This window comes from Ambystoma mexicanum, chromosome 5p, assembly GCF_040938575.1.
Source record: "Ambystoma mexicanum isolate Mex_15411 chromosome 5p, UKY_AmexF1_1, whole genome shotgun sequence".
Taxonomy (NCBI): domain Eukaryota; kingdom Metazoa; phylum Chordata; class Amphibia; order Caudata; family Ambystomatidae; genus Ambystoma; species Ambystoma mexicanum.
Genome location: NC_090930.1, coordinates 278038363 through 278055905, shown reverse-complemented (window position 1 = coordinate 278055905; position 17543 = coordinate 278038363). Strand labels below are relative to the sequence as shown.

At 48.4% G+C, this 17543-nt stretch overlaps 1 protein-coding gene across 1 annotated transcript in view; it reads left to right on the top strand.

The window, feature by feature from the left end:
- Nucleotides 1-17543, top strand: part of LOC138480909 (uncharacterized) — an 829951-nt gene that overhangs the window by 452730 nt on the left and 359678 nt on the right. Inside the window, exon 10 of the mRNA XM_069612710.1 lies at nt 6560-6652. Within this exon, the coding sequence (XP_069468811.1) occupies nt 6560-6652 (93 nt within the window). The remainder of the gene's footprint in view (nt 1-6559; nt 6653-17543) is intronic.

Sequence of the window (17543 nt, the reverse complement as noted above, 5' to 3'; positions counted from 1 at the left end):
TTACCGCATCATAGCGCTCTTAATGCAACATCATTTACCAGCGGGGCTCAACCAAGCCAGTTCGCCGTGCTGAAGCTCTGCATACCTAAGGGAGAAAAAAGAGACATTTTAAACAAAGAAAGACATGCAGGATAGCAACAAAACTAAAGAACAGCAATAAGACCTACCTGAACAATATCAAACGGGCCGGCGTCAGGGAAGTAACTGGACTGCACCAGCCCATGAAAGACAACGTGCCCCTGCAAAGAAGGCAGGATGGAGAGCACACCTAATTCTACCACAAGGCAGAACCTTCCCTGCAGACCACATCAGGGCAAAGCTGAGAAGCATACCAGCGAGTAACCCAGCTGGGTGGCGTCCCTGTGGATACCAGGTGAGCGTAACAGAACACGAAGCCTACCATAACAAATCCACCTGGGCGCCATGGAGACATCAGATATCAGACCAATTGGCCCAATTACTAGGAGAGCTTTGTGCATACGTTAATTCTGCCCGACAAGAGACTAATGCCCTTCGCAGAGACCTAATAGTGACCAAAGAACACACTGAAGAGATTAGCAGGCAATACTTGCAATCACAGGCAGGACAGATGCCTCTACCTGGAAACAATCCAACAATGCAAAACCCCGCCATACCACCCAATCCGGTACAGGTCAGGTTACCTGGGACAGTGCCCCTGGCACCACCAGAAAGGTTCTCAGGCGGAAGTATGCGGCATTCATCAATCAGTGCCGCCTTCATTTTCTTTGTAGGCCTGGAGCATTTCCAAACGACCAAGCTCGGATAGCTTTTGTCTTATCATACCTGAGTGGTAGTGCAGCAGATTGGTCGGTGCCATTGGTAACCCATGGCGATCCTCTATTACACGACTTTGGGGGGTTCCAGAGAGAAATGGAAAAACGTTTTGCTCGCCATACCCAGGAACAAGCAGTAGACAATGAACTCCTGTCCCTCCGACAGGGGAATCAGGACTTGTTAACGTACATTGCTACCTTCAACAGACTGGTTGCCGAAGCTAGGTGGCCAGAAAACAAAAGAACCACGTTATTCCATCGAGGCTTACGAGGCGAATTAAAGGACGTCTTAGCTCAGGTGGTTGATCCACCCAGAGACTGTGCAGAATTCATAAATCTGATCGTGCAGCTAGACCACCGGTTGCAGAACTGAAATGCAGACCGGTCTAAGACGGACCCTCGGACCGTGTATGTTCGACCAAGGGAAAACACACCCTGTGTACCTGAAAATGCTGTAGAACCCATGCAGATTAGAGGGATACGGCCTCCATTAACAAAACAAGAGCGGGACAAAAGAAGACAACAACAGCTTTGTTTGTATTGTGGGAAACCAGGACCTTTCCTGAAGGACTGTCCAGTAAAACCCCCAAGAAGAACAGTTGGGGCCACAGAGAAGGATGAAGCTAATCGGGAAACTACCAAGCTCGACAAACATAGAGGTCAGTTTGTCGAGTGAGAAGAAAGAGTTGCTGACTTCGCACTTTGCAATACCAGTGATCTTAATTAACCACCAACAGTCGTCAAGAATGCATGCCGTTGAAGCATACATCGATAGCGGAGCAGTTGGAAATTATATTGCTCAAGAACTGGCAGCACAGATGGGGCTTCCTTTGTGTTCTAAGCCAACTATGGACAAGGTAACCACTGTGGATGGGACAGAAATCGCTTCCGGACCAGTAACCCAGTGCACAGCCAGTGTAACCTTGCTGTGTCAGGACAGACATCGGGAGTCTATTTCATTCGATCTCATCAAGGCACCTCAGTTCAGGCTAATATTAGGGATGCCATGGTTGGTTGCTCACAACCCTTTGATAGACTGGCGGGCATGAAAATGAACCTTCCCCTGTGAGTGCTCCCCTGCCTGCTATTACCAAGAGGAGGAACCCGACGTCTGTATCCCCATGACTCCTGGAGCGACAGTATCAACCCTGGGAGCAACTAATACCTTGCCAAGTGAATACCATGATTTCCAGGATGTTTTCCGAAAGGACCAAGCCAATACATTGCCGCCGCACAGGCCCTATGACTGTCAGATCGACCTTGTTCCTGGTGCACAAATCCCTTGCGGCAGGATCTACGCTCGCACAGAACCAGAAAGCCTTCATTTGAAATCCTATTTAGACCAGTAGCTTGCAAACGGATTTATCCGTCCTTCAAAGTCCCCTGCAGCCAGTCCTTTGTTCTTTGTACCGAAAAAGGAGGGAGACTTGAGAACCTGTATTGACTACCGCGCATTGAACCAGATCACTGTGAAGAACTGCTACCCCTTGCCATTTATCCCTGAGATGCTAGACCAAGTTAAAGATGCCCAGATTTATACCAAATTGGACCTTCGAGGAGCGTACCACCTGGTCCGAGTCAGAAAAGGAGATGAATGGAAAACCACCTTCCGTACTAAGTACGGCTTGTTTGAATATCAAGTCATGGCCTTCCGGTTATGCAACGCTCCTGCGGCATTCCAATATTTCATGAATGACGTCTTAAGGGAGTTAATTGATGTGTGCACCTTAGTGTACATAGACGACATCTTAGTATACTCAGCCTCGGAACAAGATCATGTCAGGCACGTTTGTTCAGTCCTCACCAAGCTCTGTCAACATCGCTTGTTTGAAAAGCTTGAAAAATGCCTTTTTCACGTCATCGAAGTAGAATTTCTTGGTTTTATCCTTACTCCAGGAGGCATCAGAATGGACGTGCACAAGGTAGATGCCATTCTGAAAGGGCCTTCACCAACCTCTCTGAAAGGGGTACAAAGCATGCTGGGTTTTGCAAACCTCTACCGCCGGTTCATCCCAGACTTCTCTCCGGTTGTGCACCCAATCACAGTACTATTACCAAAAAATAATAAAAAGTTTGCTTGGACCGATAGACGCAGAAGAAGCCTTTCAGGAACTTAAAAGAAGGTTTACCTCCGCTCCAATCCTGCGACATCCTCGTCCAGACCTCCCTTATGTCGTTGAAACTGATGCGTCCAGTCTCGCAATGTTAGCTGTCCTTTCACAGAGAGACCCGGAAACCGGCCAGCTACATCCTGTGGCCTTCTGGTCGAAAAAGTTCTCACCTCCAGAGATTAATTATGCCATCACGGACAAGGAACTCCTGGCTATCAAATCCGCCTTTAAGGCCTGGAGGTACTACCTTCTGGGGGCCAGACACACCATTACAGTCATCACAGACCACCGAAACCTGCAATAACTCAAAACAGCCAAGGCCCAGTCCTCGCGCCAATTACGGTGGGCCCTTTTCTTCGCCGAATATGATTATGTAATCACATTTCGACCAGGAGTCAGAAGCAGAAAGGCGGATGCCTTATCTCGCATGGGCATAGATGAAATAGTATATACAACTCCAGACCCAGTAACTATTATACCTGAAGACAAACTCTTGGGTATCATGACAGCCTTAACACAAGCAGAAATACGAAAAGAAATCCAACGGCCAATGAATCCTGATGCCTACCTCGCATGGCAAACTCAAGGAGAACAATATACCATCAAGGACTACCTACCCTTTTTTTAGGGATCGCCTATATGTACCCAAGAAGGAATTACAACCGCAGATTATTTCAAACTATCACGATTCACTGATCGAAGGGCATCCTGGGATCGCCAAAACCCTAGCTAAGGTGAAAGAGAAGTTTTGGTGGCCTACCTGGCGTAAGACCATCATTCAGTATATTCAGTCCTGCGGTGTCTGCGCACAAAATAAATCACAGAAACAAAAACCATCTGGTCTCCTACAAACATTGCACACTCTTTCCCTTGACTTCATCACTGATCTACCTCCAAGCCAAGGGTTCAACACCATCCTTGTAGTTGTGGACTTATTCTCGAAGATGGCCCATTTTATTCCTCTCAAAGGCCTCCCAGACGCAGCCACTTTAGCAAAAGTGTTCCTGGAGGGCGTGGTTAAGCTACATGGCTTCCCTTCGGTTCTGGTCTCTAATCGAGGCAGCCAGTTTGTTACAAACTTCTGGAAAAAATGCTGTGCAATCGCGCAGATCGACGTTCGGCTATCTACCAGTCACCATCCCCAAACAGACGGCCAAACCGAGAGAACCAATCAGACACTCGAGCAATATTTACGGTGCATGCTGCACCACAAACAAAGGAATTGGAAAGACCTACTATGGATATCCGAATATGCATATAACAATTCTTTGCATTCAAGCATGGGACAAATGCCCTTCTATACCCTTCATGGCAGACATCCACGTACCTCTGAACTAGACCTTCCAGCCAGCTTGGAAATGCCAGCAGTAAAGACTCTACACACAACCATTACTCAAGCTTTCAAAAGGGCAAAGAAACACCTTATTCATACCAAAGAAAAACAAAAGAGATACGGCGACCAACACTGGAAAAAGGCCCCTGATTATCAAGTAGGAGACAAACTTTGGTTAGCCGCTAAATTCATACCGATCAAGGGAACCCGGGCCTTTCATCCCAGATTCTTAGGATCCTATTCCATTAAGGCAATCATCAACCCAGCAGCCATGAAACTGGATTTACCACCTAATCTACACATCCACCCGGTATTCCATGTGTCCCTAGTGAAACCAATGCAACCGGGCACACGGATTGAGACACCACCGAAGCCCATACTTGTTGACGGAGAACCAGAATTCAAAGTCAAAGATATCTTGGACTCTAAATACTCTAGGACCAAGCTATATTATCTCATCGATTGGAAAGGATTTGGACCACAAGATAGATCCTGGGAGCCCAGTGAGAATATCCATGCATCACGTCTAATCGGGAAATTCCACCAGAACTCCCCAACCAAACCTGGGCCAGACAGAAGGAACACCATGGGAGGGGCCTTAGGGGGGGAGTGCTGTCACGACCCTCGCCCAAAACCCCCTCTGGCAAACCCATTGGCCAGGTGGAGACAGGACTCTAGCCTCTAGAGCCTGGCATCCTCTTCAAAAGCCCTCATGCGGCCAGTCCTGGCGCCTTTGGCGCCAGGCTCATACACCATGAACAACAATGTTCTTGGGAACTACTTTATTGTATTGTCAGCCAACATGGAGGCATCCACATAGCTTGGTTCCTAAGAACCAAGCTATGCAGTCTAGTGTTTTGGGTGTGGCAGGCCTGGAACTACTTTCCCTGGTACTACTTTACCTGGGCTATATAAACCACACCCTGACTGCAGAACATGCTTTGTGTTACTTTGCAGCTTGCAAAGTGACACTCACCGTATCAACTATTCCCTCGAACCTCGGAGAAGCAGAACCTGCAAGGAGACAAAAGGAACATCATTAGCAGCAGCATCTTACCTGCAGTCTTCATCTTTAAACACTCACAGCTACTGAGAACAGCTTCCTCGAATCTGCACGCCTCCCGGACAGAACGACCTGAAAGAGGAATTTAGAGGCAACATTAAAGAAAGCTGTAGAGACATTTACAAATTACAAACTGCTCAAAAGGCTTACCTGGCTGGTCGCCTCTCGGCTGGCACCACTCCGGACATTCCACTTGCGCTTAAGAACACTGCAACCTACAAGGAAGGAAAACACAGGTTAGCAAATGCAAGACTTTGCGGCGCTGTGCATAGCGCTTACTTACCGCTTCATAGCGCTCTTAATGCACCATCATTTATGAGCGGGGCTCAACCAAGCCAGTTCGCCGCGCTGAAGCTCTGCATACCTAAGGGAGAAAAAAGAGACATTTTAAACAAAGAAAGGCATGCAGGATAGCAACAAAACTAAAGAACAGCAATAAGACCTACCTGAACTATATCAAACGGGCCGGCGTCAGTGAAGTAACTGGACCGCACTCGCCCATGAAAGACAACGCGCCCCTGCAAAGAAGGCAGGACGGAGAGCACGCCTAATTCTATCACAAGGCAGAACCTTCCCCGCAGACCACATCAGGGCAAAGCTGAGAAGCATACCAGCGAGTAACCCAGCTGGGTGGCGTCCCTGTGGATACCAGGCGAGCGTAACAGGCGATTGGCTGGATCATGAATCTATCTTGAAGCTGAATCTGTGAATTGCCATTGGATAGCTGAAAGTCAATATACCTTACATCAGCAGCAACAGCGTGCAAAGGCAACTATTTGTTGGTTATTAGGAAGTGGTAGATGTTGATCTTTCAAACTGCTAGAGCATAACTTCGCACCCCGATTACTGACATTCAAATAAGATCCACCACCCATCCCATCATTCTACTGCCGACAAGAGTTTGTTTGTGTGTGTATGAACTCCCACCCTACCAAACCCCTCAAAAAAGTTTCCAAAAATTGCCAATAGGTGATTTTTTCTGCACAGGTAACCATTAACTAATGCACCATTTGTTTTGTAGACATGGACAATTTCTGGGGGCAGTGTGAAACCGGCAGAGTAATTTTCTGATTTCAGCAGAGCAGCAGTGGGAAGGTTGAGGATCAGAGCAGTCAAACCAAGTGTTATGACATTTTAGGACCTGAGACAACAGTAGAGGAATCAACTTGAGGAATATGTAATGCTCTTTGTTGCTTCAAAATCGGTCTGTTGGTTGAGGTTTCTGTTATTTTAATATTTGTGTTTGTTTCTATTCAAGGATTTCCCTAACCTTGATGACATCAACATTGGGGCTGTTTCGAATGAACAGAATCAGGTTAACAATGAGAATATGTTAAATACATTTCTGGGGGTAAGTAAACCATGGCCAGCATACCAAAAAAAGCTTAGTATTGTATTGTTTGGATTCTAAAATGGACATTATCCGACTCTGAGGAAAACCAGAATGATGAATGTTATATGGGGAAAAGCAACTATGATGAATTTTCAAAATAGATTAATTAAACGAAAAATTTAAATGGAATAAAAGCTAAAAAATTGGAAATTATTACACGTTTTTCAAATTATGGATTTCTCAAAAATTATCAGAAATATACTGCATATTAATACTAATAATTATAAAATATGAAAATGAATACAGAAAAATAAGTTTTGAATTAAATGTTTTGTTATTATTATTACATTTATTATAGCTGCTGTCCTCTTGATCATTTTCATTATTATTGCTATTATTATTATTATACTTCATAGGGCCTCAAATAAATAAAGAAAAGGATCTTAGAGGTAGGCAGGGGTCATAAACGCCCCACAGATTGTGAAATTCACAATAAAAAAAAAATACTGATGAAAAACAGTTTTTAAAGGGAATGCTGGCAGCATGGCAACCACATTGAAGCTCCTTTTGCTCCATTGCGTAACGTGAATGAAAGGCATAAGGCTTTTTTACGCTTTTCATTCACGCCACACCACATTTTCATTCATTTTTATGGCGGAGAGGAGGGGGGGGCGAACGCAACTTGCATTTCCGCCGCTCCCTTTCTCTCCACTATTGAAATATTGCAGCATTTGCGCGCCATGCATTTTCATGAGGGCACACATGCTGAGGATTCCTATGTAGCCTGCTGGCCTTTTGCACCAGCTGAGAAGGTCAGGGGCGTCTTGACAGACCCGGTAGGAGATGTCTGGGGTCAAGGAGAAGTATTTCCGTTTTTGATGGATTGAATTGAAATGTATTAGTGGTCAGCCAAGTATCGATTTCAGTGAGGCAAGATTGGAGTTGGATAGAATTTTCATGTGGGTTGGGTATCATCTGCGTATGATTGGCAAAAAAATGCTATGTTTGTGGATAATAGACAAGAGGGGTAGCATATAAACATTAAACAAAAACCGAGACTCCACAGGGGACCCTCATGGGAACTGATGAATGCTGGTCAATAAGTACTGCCTTGGATCTGTCCAAGATGAATCTTTGGAACCATGCCAAAGTAGGAGCATATAGCCTGAGTAAATTCTGCAAACGGGAAAGTAATATGCTGTGATGTTCAAAGAAAGCATGGCCCGGCCTCCATTAAACAGGCATGGATTGCCCCGCTGCTAAAGAAACTGTCTCTTGATCCACCAGTAGCAGGGAATTATCGCCCTATAAGGAACACTGCATTTTTGCTCACAATTCTGGATAGGATTGCACATCAAAAATACAGTATTATTTGAGACTACACACCATTCTGGGACTCAAACAATCGGGGTTTGGAGCCACCACAGTACTGAGTCCGCTCTGTTAGATCTGAAATCGAATATCCTGAAGCCTATGGAAAAAGGTCAAGCTTCATTTCTGATGCTTTTGTATCTTACGGCTGCCTTTGACCTTGTAGACCACTCCATTTTAGTGTCCAAGAAACAGCCTCCTTCTCTTAGGAAGGGGTGGGGTGGATTGCATCCTTCCTGTCAGAGCGTGTCGCCAAGGTGTACTGTGTAACAGCTCGGCAAAGGGATTTGTACTCCCATGTGGGATGCCACAGGGCTCCTGCATTGCACCCACCTTGTTTTTTTTTTTAAAAAACTTTATTTTTGGTATTTAAATCTCGATACAACTTCACATCCACACTAGGGTGGACTTAAACTTTGCGCCTTGACCCGGAACCCTCCCACTGCCCCACCCCCCCACCCCTTCACAGCTCCGTCCCCCTGAAACAGCGCCCTCCTTAATTGAGATAGTGCCCCCTCCAGCAATCCCTTCAAGGATGTGGAAATAACCTGGACCAGACCTCACCGGGGGGTGTCCTCTGAGTCTGAAGATGCAGATGTGTGCTCAGCCGCTTCTCCCATCAAGAACAGGGTCAATGGCCCCCAGATGTCTGGAGGACGGGCGTGCAGAGGGAGTAATTTAATGTAGTCCGTTTCCACATCTTGGTAGTATAGCAAGTCTTTGCGCCAGGCGAGGACCGACGGGGGGGGGGGGGGCCTCTGCCCCATGCCATGGCAACCCTCCTACGGGCCAGAGTCAACATTACCCCCGCCAGTTTCCTTATTGGAGCGGAGAGCAGCCTGGTCATGCCCAACAGAGCCGCTATATGGCTTGGTTGAATTGGTTCTCCCACAACAGCCGCTGTCGTCTTCAGAACTTGATTCCAGAAAGGCGAGAGCTCGGGGCACTCCCAAGCTAGGTGCGTAAAGTTTGCAGAGATTAACCCACATCTGATGCATTTCGCTTCTGTGTCCGGGTGATGCTTGTTTGTTTTCGCTGGTGTGTGATATGTTTGATGGAGAAAGTTGAAGTGGATAAGTTTAAGGCGTGAGTTTAGCGCCACTTTTTGAGTTTGTTTCAGGCTATAGAACCAGTCGTCGTCCGAAATCTTAACCTGTAATGACTTCTCCCATCTAGCCTTTGCACCTGGGTTGGCAAGGGATGTGCAGGGAGTGAGGGCCTTGTAGATCTGTGACACCAGCCTGCCCTCGCCCTGCGCTTGGATGACGTTATGTAGTAGTTGCCACGTTGGTTGCTGACGAGGGAAGTCTGGCAATAGAGTCTGCATGGTGTAGCGAGTTCTGAAGTAGAGGAATATGTCCAGGGCTGTGTTTCCTCCTTTGCTTTTTGCTTGCTGTGGTGTTAGAAAACCCTCCTCTGTGAAGAGATCCCCTAGTGTTTGTATGTTCAGCTTGTCGACCCACTTGTGAAACACCGTCTCTGAGGTCAGCGGGATTCCGGGGATAAACTTGATAGGTAGGAGTGGGGAGTACCGTGACTGCACCCCAAGGTTCTGGGCCAGCGTCCTCCAGACTTTGTACGTTATGAGCATCACATTCATCGTGGCGCTGGGAACTGGCAATTGACTAAGGTCGATAGCAGTTAGGAAGTTAGGTGTTGCAAGGGCTCGCTCAACTTGTACATGAGGTCGGATCGCCGGGGAGGCGTACCAATGGCTGAGGAACTGTGCTTGGGCCGCCCAATAGTATCTTTCCAGGTCCGGCAGAGCCAATCCCCCCTTGGTGACTGGGAGTGTTAGCGTGGTGTATGCCACTCTCGCTGGCTTACCCGCCCAGAGTAATTCAAGGACCAAGCTTTTCAATTTTTTCCAGAAGGATTGTTGCAGCGACATTGGGATATTGTTGAAGAGATATAATAGTTTGGGTAAAATCACCATCTTCACCAGGGAGATCCTGCCCCAGAGGGTTAGTGGAAGAGACTTCCAACGAGAGATCTTGTCCTGAAGTGATTTGACCACCACTTCGTAGTTATCCCGGAACACCTCCTGACGTTTTAGAGACAGCTGTATCCCGAGGTACCTAACTCCGGAGCACTTCCATGTGAGGTTGAATTCGTCTGGGAACTGTTTTGTGGCTGGTGTTAGCGGGAATACGATGGATTTTGAGTGGTTGATTTTTAATCCTGACGCTGCTCCGAACTTGATGACTTCCCTCATGACTGGGTTGAGATTTTCTTCCGGGTTTCGGATGAATAGTGCTACATCATCGGCGTAGAGCGAGATGATGAGCTTGTGAGGGCCTATAGTGAGTCCCCTCTGCTGTCTCTGTTCCCGCAGATTGGAGGCTAGAGGTTCCATCACCAGGGCGAATATCAAGGCCGATAGTGGGCAGCCTTGTCTCGTGCCTCGTTGCAGAACTATTGGGGCCGACCTGGCTGTGCCAACAATAATGTTGGCACGAGGCTTGGTATACAGGAGAGAGACCAGGTTAATAAATCGGGCACCTAGGCCCATTCTAGTGAGCACCGTGAACAGAAAAGGCCACTCGACCGAGTCAAATGCCTTTTCAGCGTCGAGAAGCACCGCCACAGCCTGCAATGAGGGGTCCAGTGCGGCCATGACAACGAACATTCTCCTAAGACCAAACGTCGTGTTGCGGCCTGGAATGAAACCGGCTTGGTCCGCCAGAACAAGGGCAGGCATCAATGGCATCAACCTCCTGGCCAGCACCTTAGCAAGTATTTTATTGTCTAGATTGAGGAGAGATATTGGTCGGTATGATGAGCAATCTTCTGGAGGTTTGCCAGGTTTGTGTAGTAGAATAACATTTGCTTCACAGGTGGTAGGTGGCAGATGCCCTCTTTCTAGTGCTTCCGCATATACTGCCTCTAGGAGGGGGGCCAGGGTGCCCGTGAAGGACTTGTAGAATTCTCCCGTCAGCCCGTCGGGGCCTGGCGCTTTAGAGCTGGGGAGGGACTTTATGGCTTCCAAAATCTCATCTTGCGTGACCATTTCGTTTAAAGGTTCTCGGAGAGACTGTTCGACCCAGTAGAGTTCCATGTCCTCCAGGTACTCCAGTGGCACAGTCGACGACTTGTTGAGTTTAGCACTATATAGTTCTTGATAGAAGACCCTGAACTCCTCCGCTATCCTTTCATCGGTATAGACTGTCTCTCCCACAGCGGTCCGAATCGACTCAATATGTGTAAGTCTGTTATCGGCTCTGATTAAGTTTGCCAGAAGGGCCCCGGGTTTTTGGCCTTCTCCGTACTGACGAGCTTGGCTGTTACGATTCAGGAATTTGACCTCACGGTCTGCTGCGAGATTGAAATTCGTCAATTCTTTCTTCAGGGCTGCTGATATTTTGGGATCCGCCCCATTAATGACTTGACGCTCGAGGTTCTTTAGTTTCCCTTCGCTGTTTGTGAGCTCGCGCTTGATGAGCTTGTGGATGCCATTTTCCTTGGCGTGGCAGACTCCTCTAATAAAGCATTTTAGTGACTCCCAAATTGTGCTTGCGGATGGGACTGAACCAGCGTTGGCATCGAGAAACACTCTGATCTTGTCTCTTAGTTCGGAAGCGAACACTTCATCCCTTAACGAGCCGTTCTTGAAGCGCCATCGCTGTAGCGGTGGTGTCGGGGTGGATGGCTTTAAGTTGAGGAAGATAGGGGAATGATCGGAGAGAGTTCTTGGGTGTATGCAGCATCGACCACCTGTCAGAGGACCGCTTGCAGAGACGAAGAGATAGTCGATACGTGAGCTCGAGTTGTGTACAGGTGAATGAAACGTGAATTCTCGTGAATCGCCATTGGAGACTCTCCAAATGTCTATCAGGCTGAAGGCGTTGCAGATTTCTTTTATTTGGAGGCCAGCTTTGGTGGGGGGCAGTGGAGAAGCTTTTGATCTGTCCTTTAGTGGATCAAGTATGGTGTTCATGTCTCCCCCCCAGATTATGGTCGCCGGATCCTGTTTGGAAAGCTGGGTGAGTTCCCATCCAAAATTGTCAGGGCCGTCTGTATTCGGAGCGTAGAAGTTGACAAAGGTCACCTTCTGTCCGGTTACGATACCGCTCACTATGATGGCTCTCCCCTCCGCGTCTTTCGCCATGCGTATCAGGCGGAAGCTCACCCTTCTGTGTATGAGTATGGCGACTCCTCGAGAGTAGGTAGAGTAAGAGGAGTAGTATCTATGACAGCCCCAGCTCTTGGCCCACTGGTGCTCATTCCCTGGTAGAAGGTGGGTCTCTTGAATCATAGCCACGTCAATTTCGTGCCGCCTGAGGTATTGGAGAATTTTCCTGGTTTTGGCTGGGATATTGCCGCCTCTAATGTTCCATGTTAATACGTTGAATGGTTTGGATAAGGCATTCTAATTGTCCGTTTTTCGATTATTGCAGCTGGTCGTGGAGAGGCACCAAGAAGAGACTTGTTGGCTTTGTTGCTGGTAGCTTGTAACTTGCTTGAATAGACGACATTGGAATCTGCCCAGGAGACAGAGAGCGAGGGGGGGGGGGTGAGAACTGGTGGCGCTAAACTTTCCTGATGAACCTTGAAGGCACCGTCCGTGGACAACCTGCACAAACCCGTGGTGTTTCCCTCTTTCAGGTGGGCAACCCCCAACTGGCCCACAGAGAGATCCCATCTAAACCCTTTAAAACAAACAGCGTAACAATTGGAAACCATGTCGCTGTGTAAACTGTACCCCCGAGGGACTCAGCTTAGAGACCTACTGGTAGCCGAGTGCACCCTGGGGAGTAAACTGGAGCTGTGCTAGGGGCGCCTGGGGCCCTCCAAGCTTCCCTGCCCCGCGTTGATATCGCTATGTATTGAGCCTGTTTCCGTCGTATCTTCTTGCAAGTTTTCACTTCGCCCCTGGTCACTCCGGATTATGGCGGATTCCTGTTGTTTCTGTCTCTTTGGGGCCTGGGACGGTTGGGATTCGGGTCTGGACAGCCCATCTGGTCCAGAAACATGCGTGCATCCTCGGGTGATTGAAAAAAGTGGACCCTCTCCCCGTGCTGCACTCTGAGCCTTGCGGGGAAGAGCATCGAGTATGGTAATTGACTGGCACGGAGCCTTTGTTTGATGGCGGTGAAAGATTTCCTCTGGGTTTGTACCGTGGGAGAGAAGTCTGGATAGACATGAATTTTGTCCCCATCATGAAGTAACTCTCCTTTTTCTCTTGCCAGGCGAAGGATAGTGTCTCGGTCTTTGTAGTTGAGCAGCCTGGCAATAATTGGTCTAGGCGGTGCGCCGGGGGCCGGCCGGGTCGATGGAATCCTGTGGGCTCTCTCCACTATGAACATTGGAGACAATGCCTCTCTACTGAAGAGTGATGTGCACAGCGACTCCACAAACTCCTCCATTCTGCCTTGCGGTTGTTGTTCCCTCACCCCGACGAGTCTTATGTTATTCCTTCTTGAAAGACCTTCGAGGTCCTCGCATTTAGCTATTGTTGCCTTCATTTGGGCTTTGAGTTGCGAAACTTTGGTTGAGAGGGATGATGTGCCATCATCTAGATTTGACACTCTTTGCTCGACCTCGTTTAGACGTTCTGCGTGAGTGTCGATGCGGTGTTGAAGGAGATCTACCTTGGAGGCGAGGCCGTCCATTTTGTTGTTCAGATTACCGATGCCTGCCTTCAGGTCTAAAAGGAGTTCTTTTATTTCAAATGTATTACCCTCTGGCTGTCGGGGGCGAGCCATTGGGAGCGGGCGTTTGGTCTTCCCGCTGGACGTGGGCTCTTGGAGTCGCACCGCCCTCAAAAGTTAATTGCCTCTGAGACTTGTCGTTTTTCCCCATTTCAGCTGTGGAGCCGGCGCACTTTGAGCGAGAGCCGCTGTATTTGTAATGCCTGGGGTGGGTAGGAGTTATCCGGCTGCTCGGTTCTGGGCGGATTATAGTTCAAAAACAAAATGGAGCTCCGCTTTTTGGGTTGCGTTCTGCGCGACCTAGGGGGCTGATATGGTTTGGTTTGGGTCAGGGGTTGGCGACTAGCTGTGGTGGCGAGGTGCTTTGTCAGGCTTGTTGCTGTAGCCTCAGTAGGTGAATGAAGTGAGATGTTGCCTTGTATTGGTGACTCTCCCAACTGGCAATCTGGTGGTTGTTAGGGTGCCAGGGTGCCGGGGGGATGCAGGGAAATACCGCCACCGGAGTGTTAGATAGTCTGTCAGAACCGAAATCTCAGTCCAAAGCGGAGGGGAGCGAGGAGGGCCCCCCTGTTCCGGATCATCCAGGGGTATTCGCCCGTGACTCCCTCCTCCCCGACCCGAACCGGGCCCCCGGCTCCTCTCGAGGCCCACGCTTCAGCGCGCCGGCGGAGATCCTTCTCGCCTCACAGCCCCCGATCGTGGCCACCTGCGGCCGGAGCCAACTGGGCAGGGGGGGTGGGCGGGGGGTGGGTCGGGCCGGCTCGGGGCCAACTTCAGCGCTGCGCGCGATCCCCCCCCGTACCTGGTGTCTCTGCTGGTCTTCCGGCCTCTCTCCTCCGAACTCCGGTGGGACGTTGGGGGGCCCCGCAGGGTGGCGGGCGGGTGCCGATGTAGGCCGCGCGCCTGGAAGGCGGATGTTGGACCCGCACCGCTGAACCCCTGTCGCTCGCCCACGCCCGTGGGGCGCCGCACTCCGGATCCGGCCCTCCCGCAGGGCTCGGTCTGCGCTGAGTGGGGCAGGACCCTCGGCGGCGCGGCGCAGGCACCCGCGGTCCGCCAGCTGGATGTGGGCTGCAGCGTCCTTTGCTCCGGCGGGCAAGCAGTGTAGGGCTCAGACCCAAGGCCTCAGGGGTCCCGAGCAGGCATGGAGAGGCCGATTCTCGTCGGAAAAACACTGGCAGGCAGCTGGGCAGATCAGGGAGACAGGAGGCGATGGATTGGGGCTGTGCAGTGCAGAAAACAGCAGGATTATTAAGGATTGATGCGGGGCAATTGCGGGAGCTCAAGCCAAGGCGGCCATCTTGGATGGCCCTCTAGCGCCCTCTCGCACCCACCTTGTTTAATATCTTTACCATCCCCCTGTTCGATTTGCTAGACTCTGAAGGTAGAACATACGCAAATTATGGGGATGACACTCAGTGTCTCATCCACCTTTCATGTAACCACACAGCTGATACCCAGCTCATCAAATCTGCATATTCCATCATCCATGAATGGATGTTACATAATGGTTGGCTTTGAAGAATTCTAAAACGGAAATCGTGGTCCTGGGCACAAGTCAAATACTGCACAGGTTAGACCCGGCATTTCAGTCATTTAAGATAGCAGACTGTGTCTTGAGCTCTCTACCCAAGGTTAAGACCCTAGGGGATCATCTTGGACCCAGAGCTGAGCATTAGAGCGCATGTGGGCCTTCTAGTCTCTCGCTCTTTATACTATCCAAGGCTTCTAAACGCAATTTGGCCCTTTCTGAGTGAGAGTAGCTGTGATGCTGTGGCTCGTGCCATTATCAGCTTGAGCTTGGATTATTGCTCAAGCTTGTTACAGGGACTTCGATGGGGTGATTTAAATCGTCTTCAAGTAGTACAGAGTAACGAAGTGCGCATTGTCTGCCACTTGCATAAAACTGATCAAAACTGATCACTTCTCCTTGGCCAGAAAAGCACTGCACTGGCTGCCAATGGGCAAAGGAATTATGTTTTAAACGCTGTGCATAACTCATGCTTGTTTATTTGGTGTGAGTCCAAGTTATCTTTCCCAATCAGTAAACTGGTTACCGACAAAACAAACTCTGAGATCTAGCGACTTCAGTCTTTTGTCCATTCCTAGGGCAAAGCTCTTGCTAGTTTTGAAATGCTGCTTTTCTCACGCTGCTTCCAAACTTTGGAGTTCTCTGCCTCTGGAGCTGAGGTTCTGTCCTCCTTGGGGCCTTTCAAACGTCATCTGAAAACTCTTCTGTTCGAATAATTCCATTTTGGACCTTTGGATCTGATCTTTCAGTGAGATGTCATGACATTTTATGTTTTTTTTTGTTGTCTGTCCTGCCAGCGAGTTATGAATAAACAAATAAATAAACAAATAAATCCACAGTATCAAATGCTGCAGTCAAGTCAAGCAGTACGAAAAGTGACGATTGCGCTGTATCTGAATAGAGCAGGGCTCATCCCTGACTTAGACCAGAGCTGACTTGGTCCCATGCTCGGGACAGAAGCCGGACTGGTGTAAATCAACAATTTGATGAGTTTCCACAAAGGATGATAGTTGTTTTGTCACAACCGACTAAAGGATTTTCAAAATCCAAGGTAGGCCTGCTATTGGGCGATAATTGCCCAGCACGGCCAGGTCCAATTAAGGTTTTTTTTTTAAATTTATTTTTATTAGAGTTTGTTTCAAACAAGTTACAGCTTTTTCGCTGGAAATTAACAAGCATTTAAACTGGTATTATTGTCAAGCATAAACAATTGTACTTCAATTCCACGTTTCAACATTACCCTTATGAACTTTCCATTCGTAATTAACTCCCATTTAGAATGTACATTAACAGTTCTTCCACCCTCTTCCCCTCCCTTCCTCCTCCCTCCCCACACCCCACAAGACTTTATTTGCTTCTGTTGAGGATTGTGTTATCTAATGTTTAGCGAGCTGCTTGATAGGTTTTGGAGACCACCTTGTTAGGGAGGTTATCGTGGCATATCCCTTTCTTGAGTTGGGTGTTCTGTTGGCAGGTGTTCTCTCACGGCATAGAGCTCTGGGACTAGTCAGCTACCAGATGTTAGTGTATTATCCTGGCATGTACTTGTTAAGGAACTCCATCCATAAGATATCGCATTGTGTGGATTTCCCATGTATGGATGATGTGATCTTTTCCATGGTGCACATATTGGAAGTTACATTGACCCATTCTTTCTCAGTCGGGACTGTAGGGGATTTCCATTTCATGACTAACAGAGCCCTCGCGGCTAATAACAGCTGCGCAGCTATATCTTTGGCCCTCCTCCCTTCATCCTCAATTTTTTCGAATCCAAACAAGACAAGGTAGCGGTCCGCTGTCCACTGGATCCCATCTAGATCCCTAATCCACCCCAGTACTTCATTCCAATATACTTTGATTCAAGGGCAACTCCACCACATATGCCAATAGTCTGCTGTGGATCTGCAACCCCCCCCCACCAACTCATTGGACTAGAAGATTGGTACGTTTTGGAGAGTATGTGCGGATCATATTGCCATCTGTTTAGTTGTTTGAATGCGTGTAATTTATATTGGCGTGAGATCGAAGCGTTGGGTGCTGCCCGACATATCTTATCCCAAGTCTCCGGGTCAATATTTTCTCCTATGTCTCTTTCCCATTTTAGTCTGAGGAGTTCTGTTGAGCCTTTTCCTGCCTCTATTAATGTTTTATACAGGGCCGAGATCAAATCTTTCGTTTCTGTCCTGGAGTCTAGTATGGTTTCAAATGGGGTGAGTTCCCTTCCCAACTTGTCTTTCCATTCGGGTTTCGTCAGGACACCTTTGATCTGCAGGAAGTGGAATGCAGACAGTATGCCTATTCCCAGTGCTTCCTCAGGGAGCGTGATAAATGAGTCCTTTTTCAGGAGTTGTCCCAC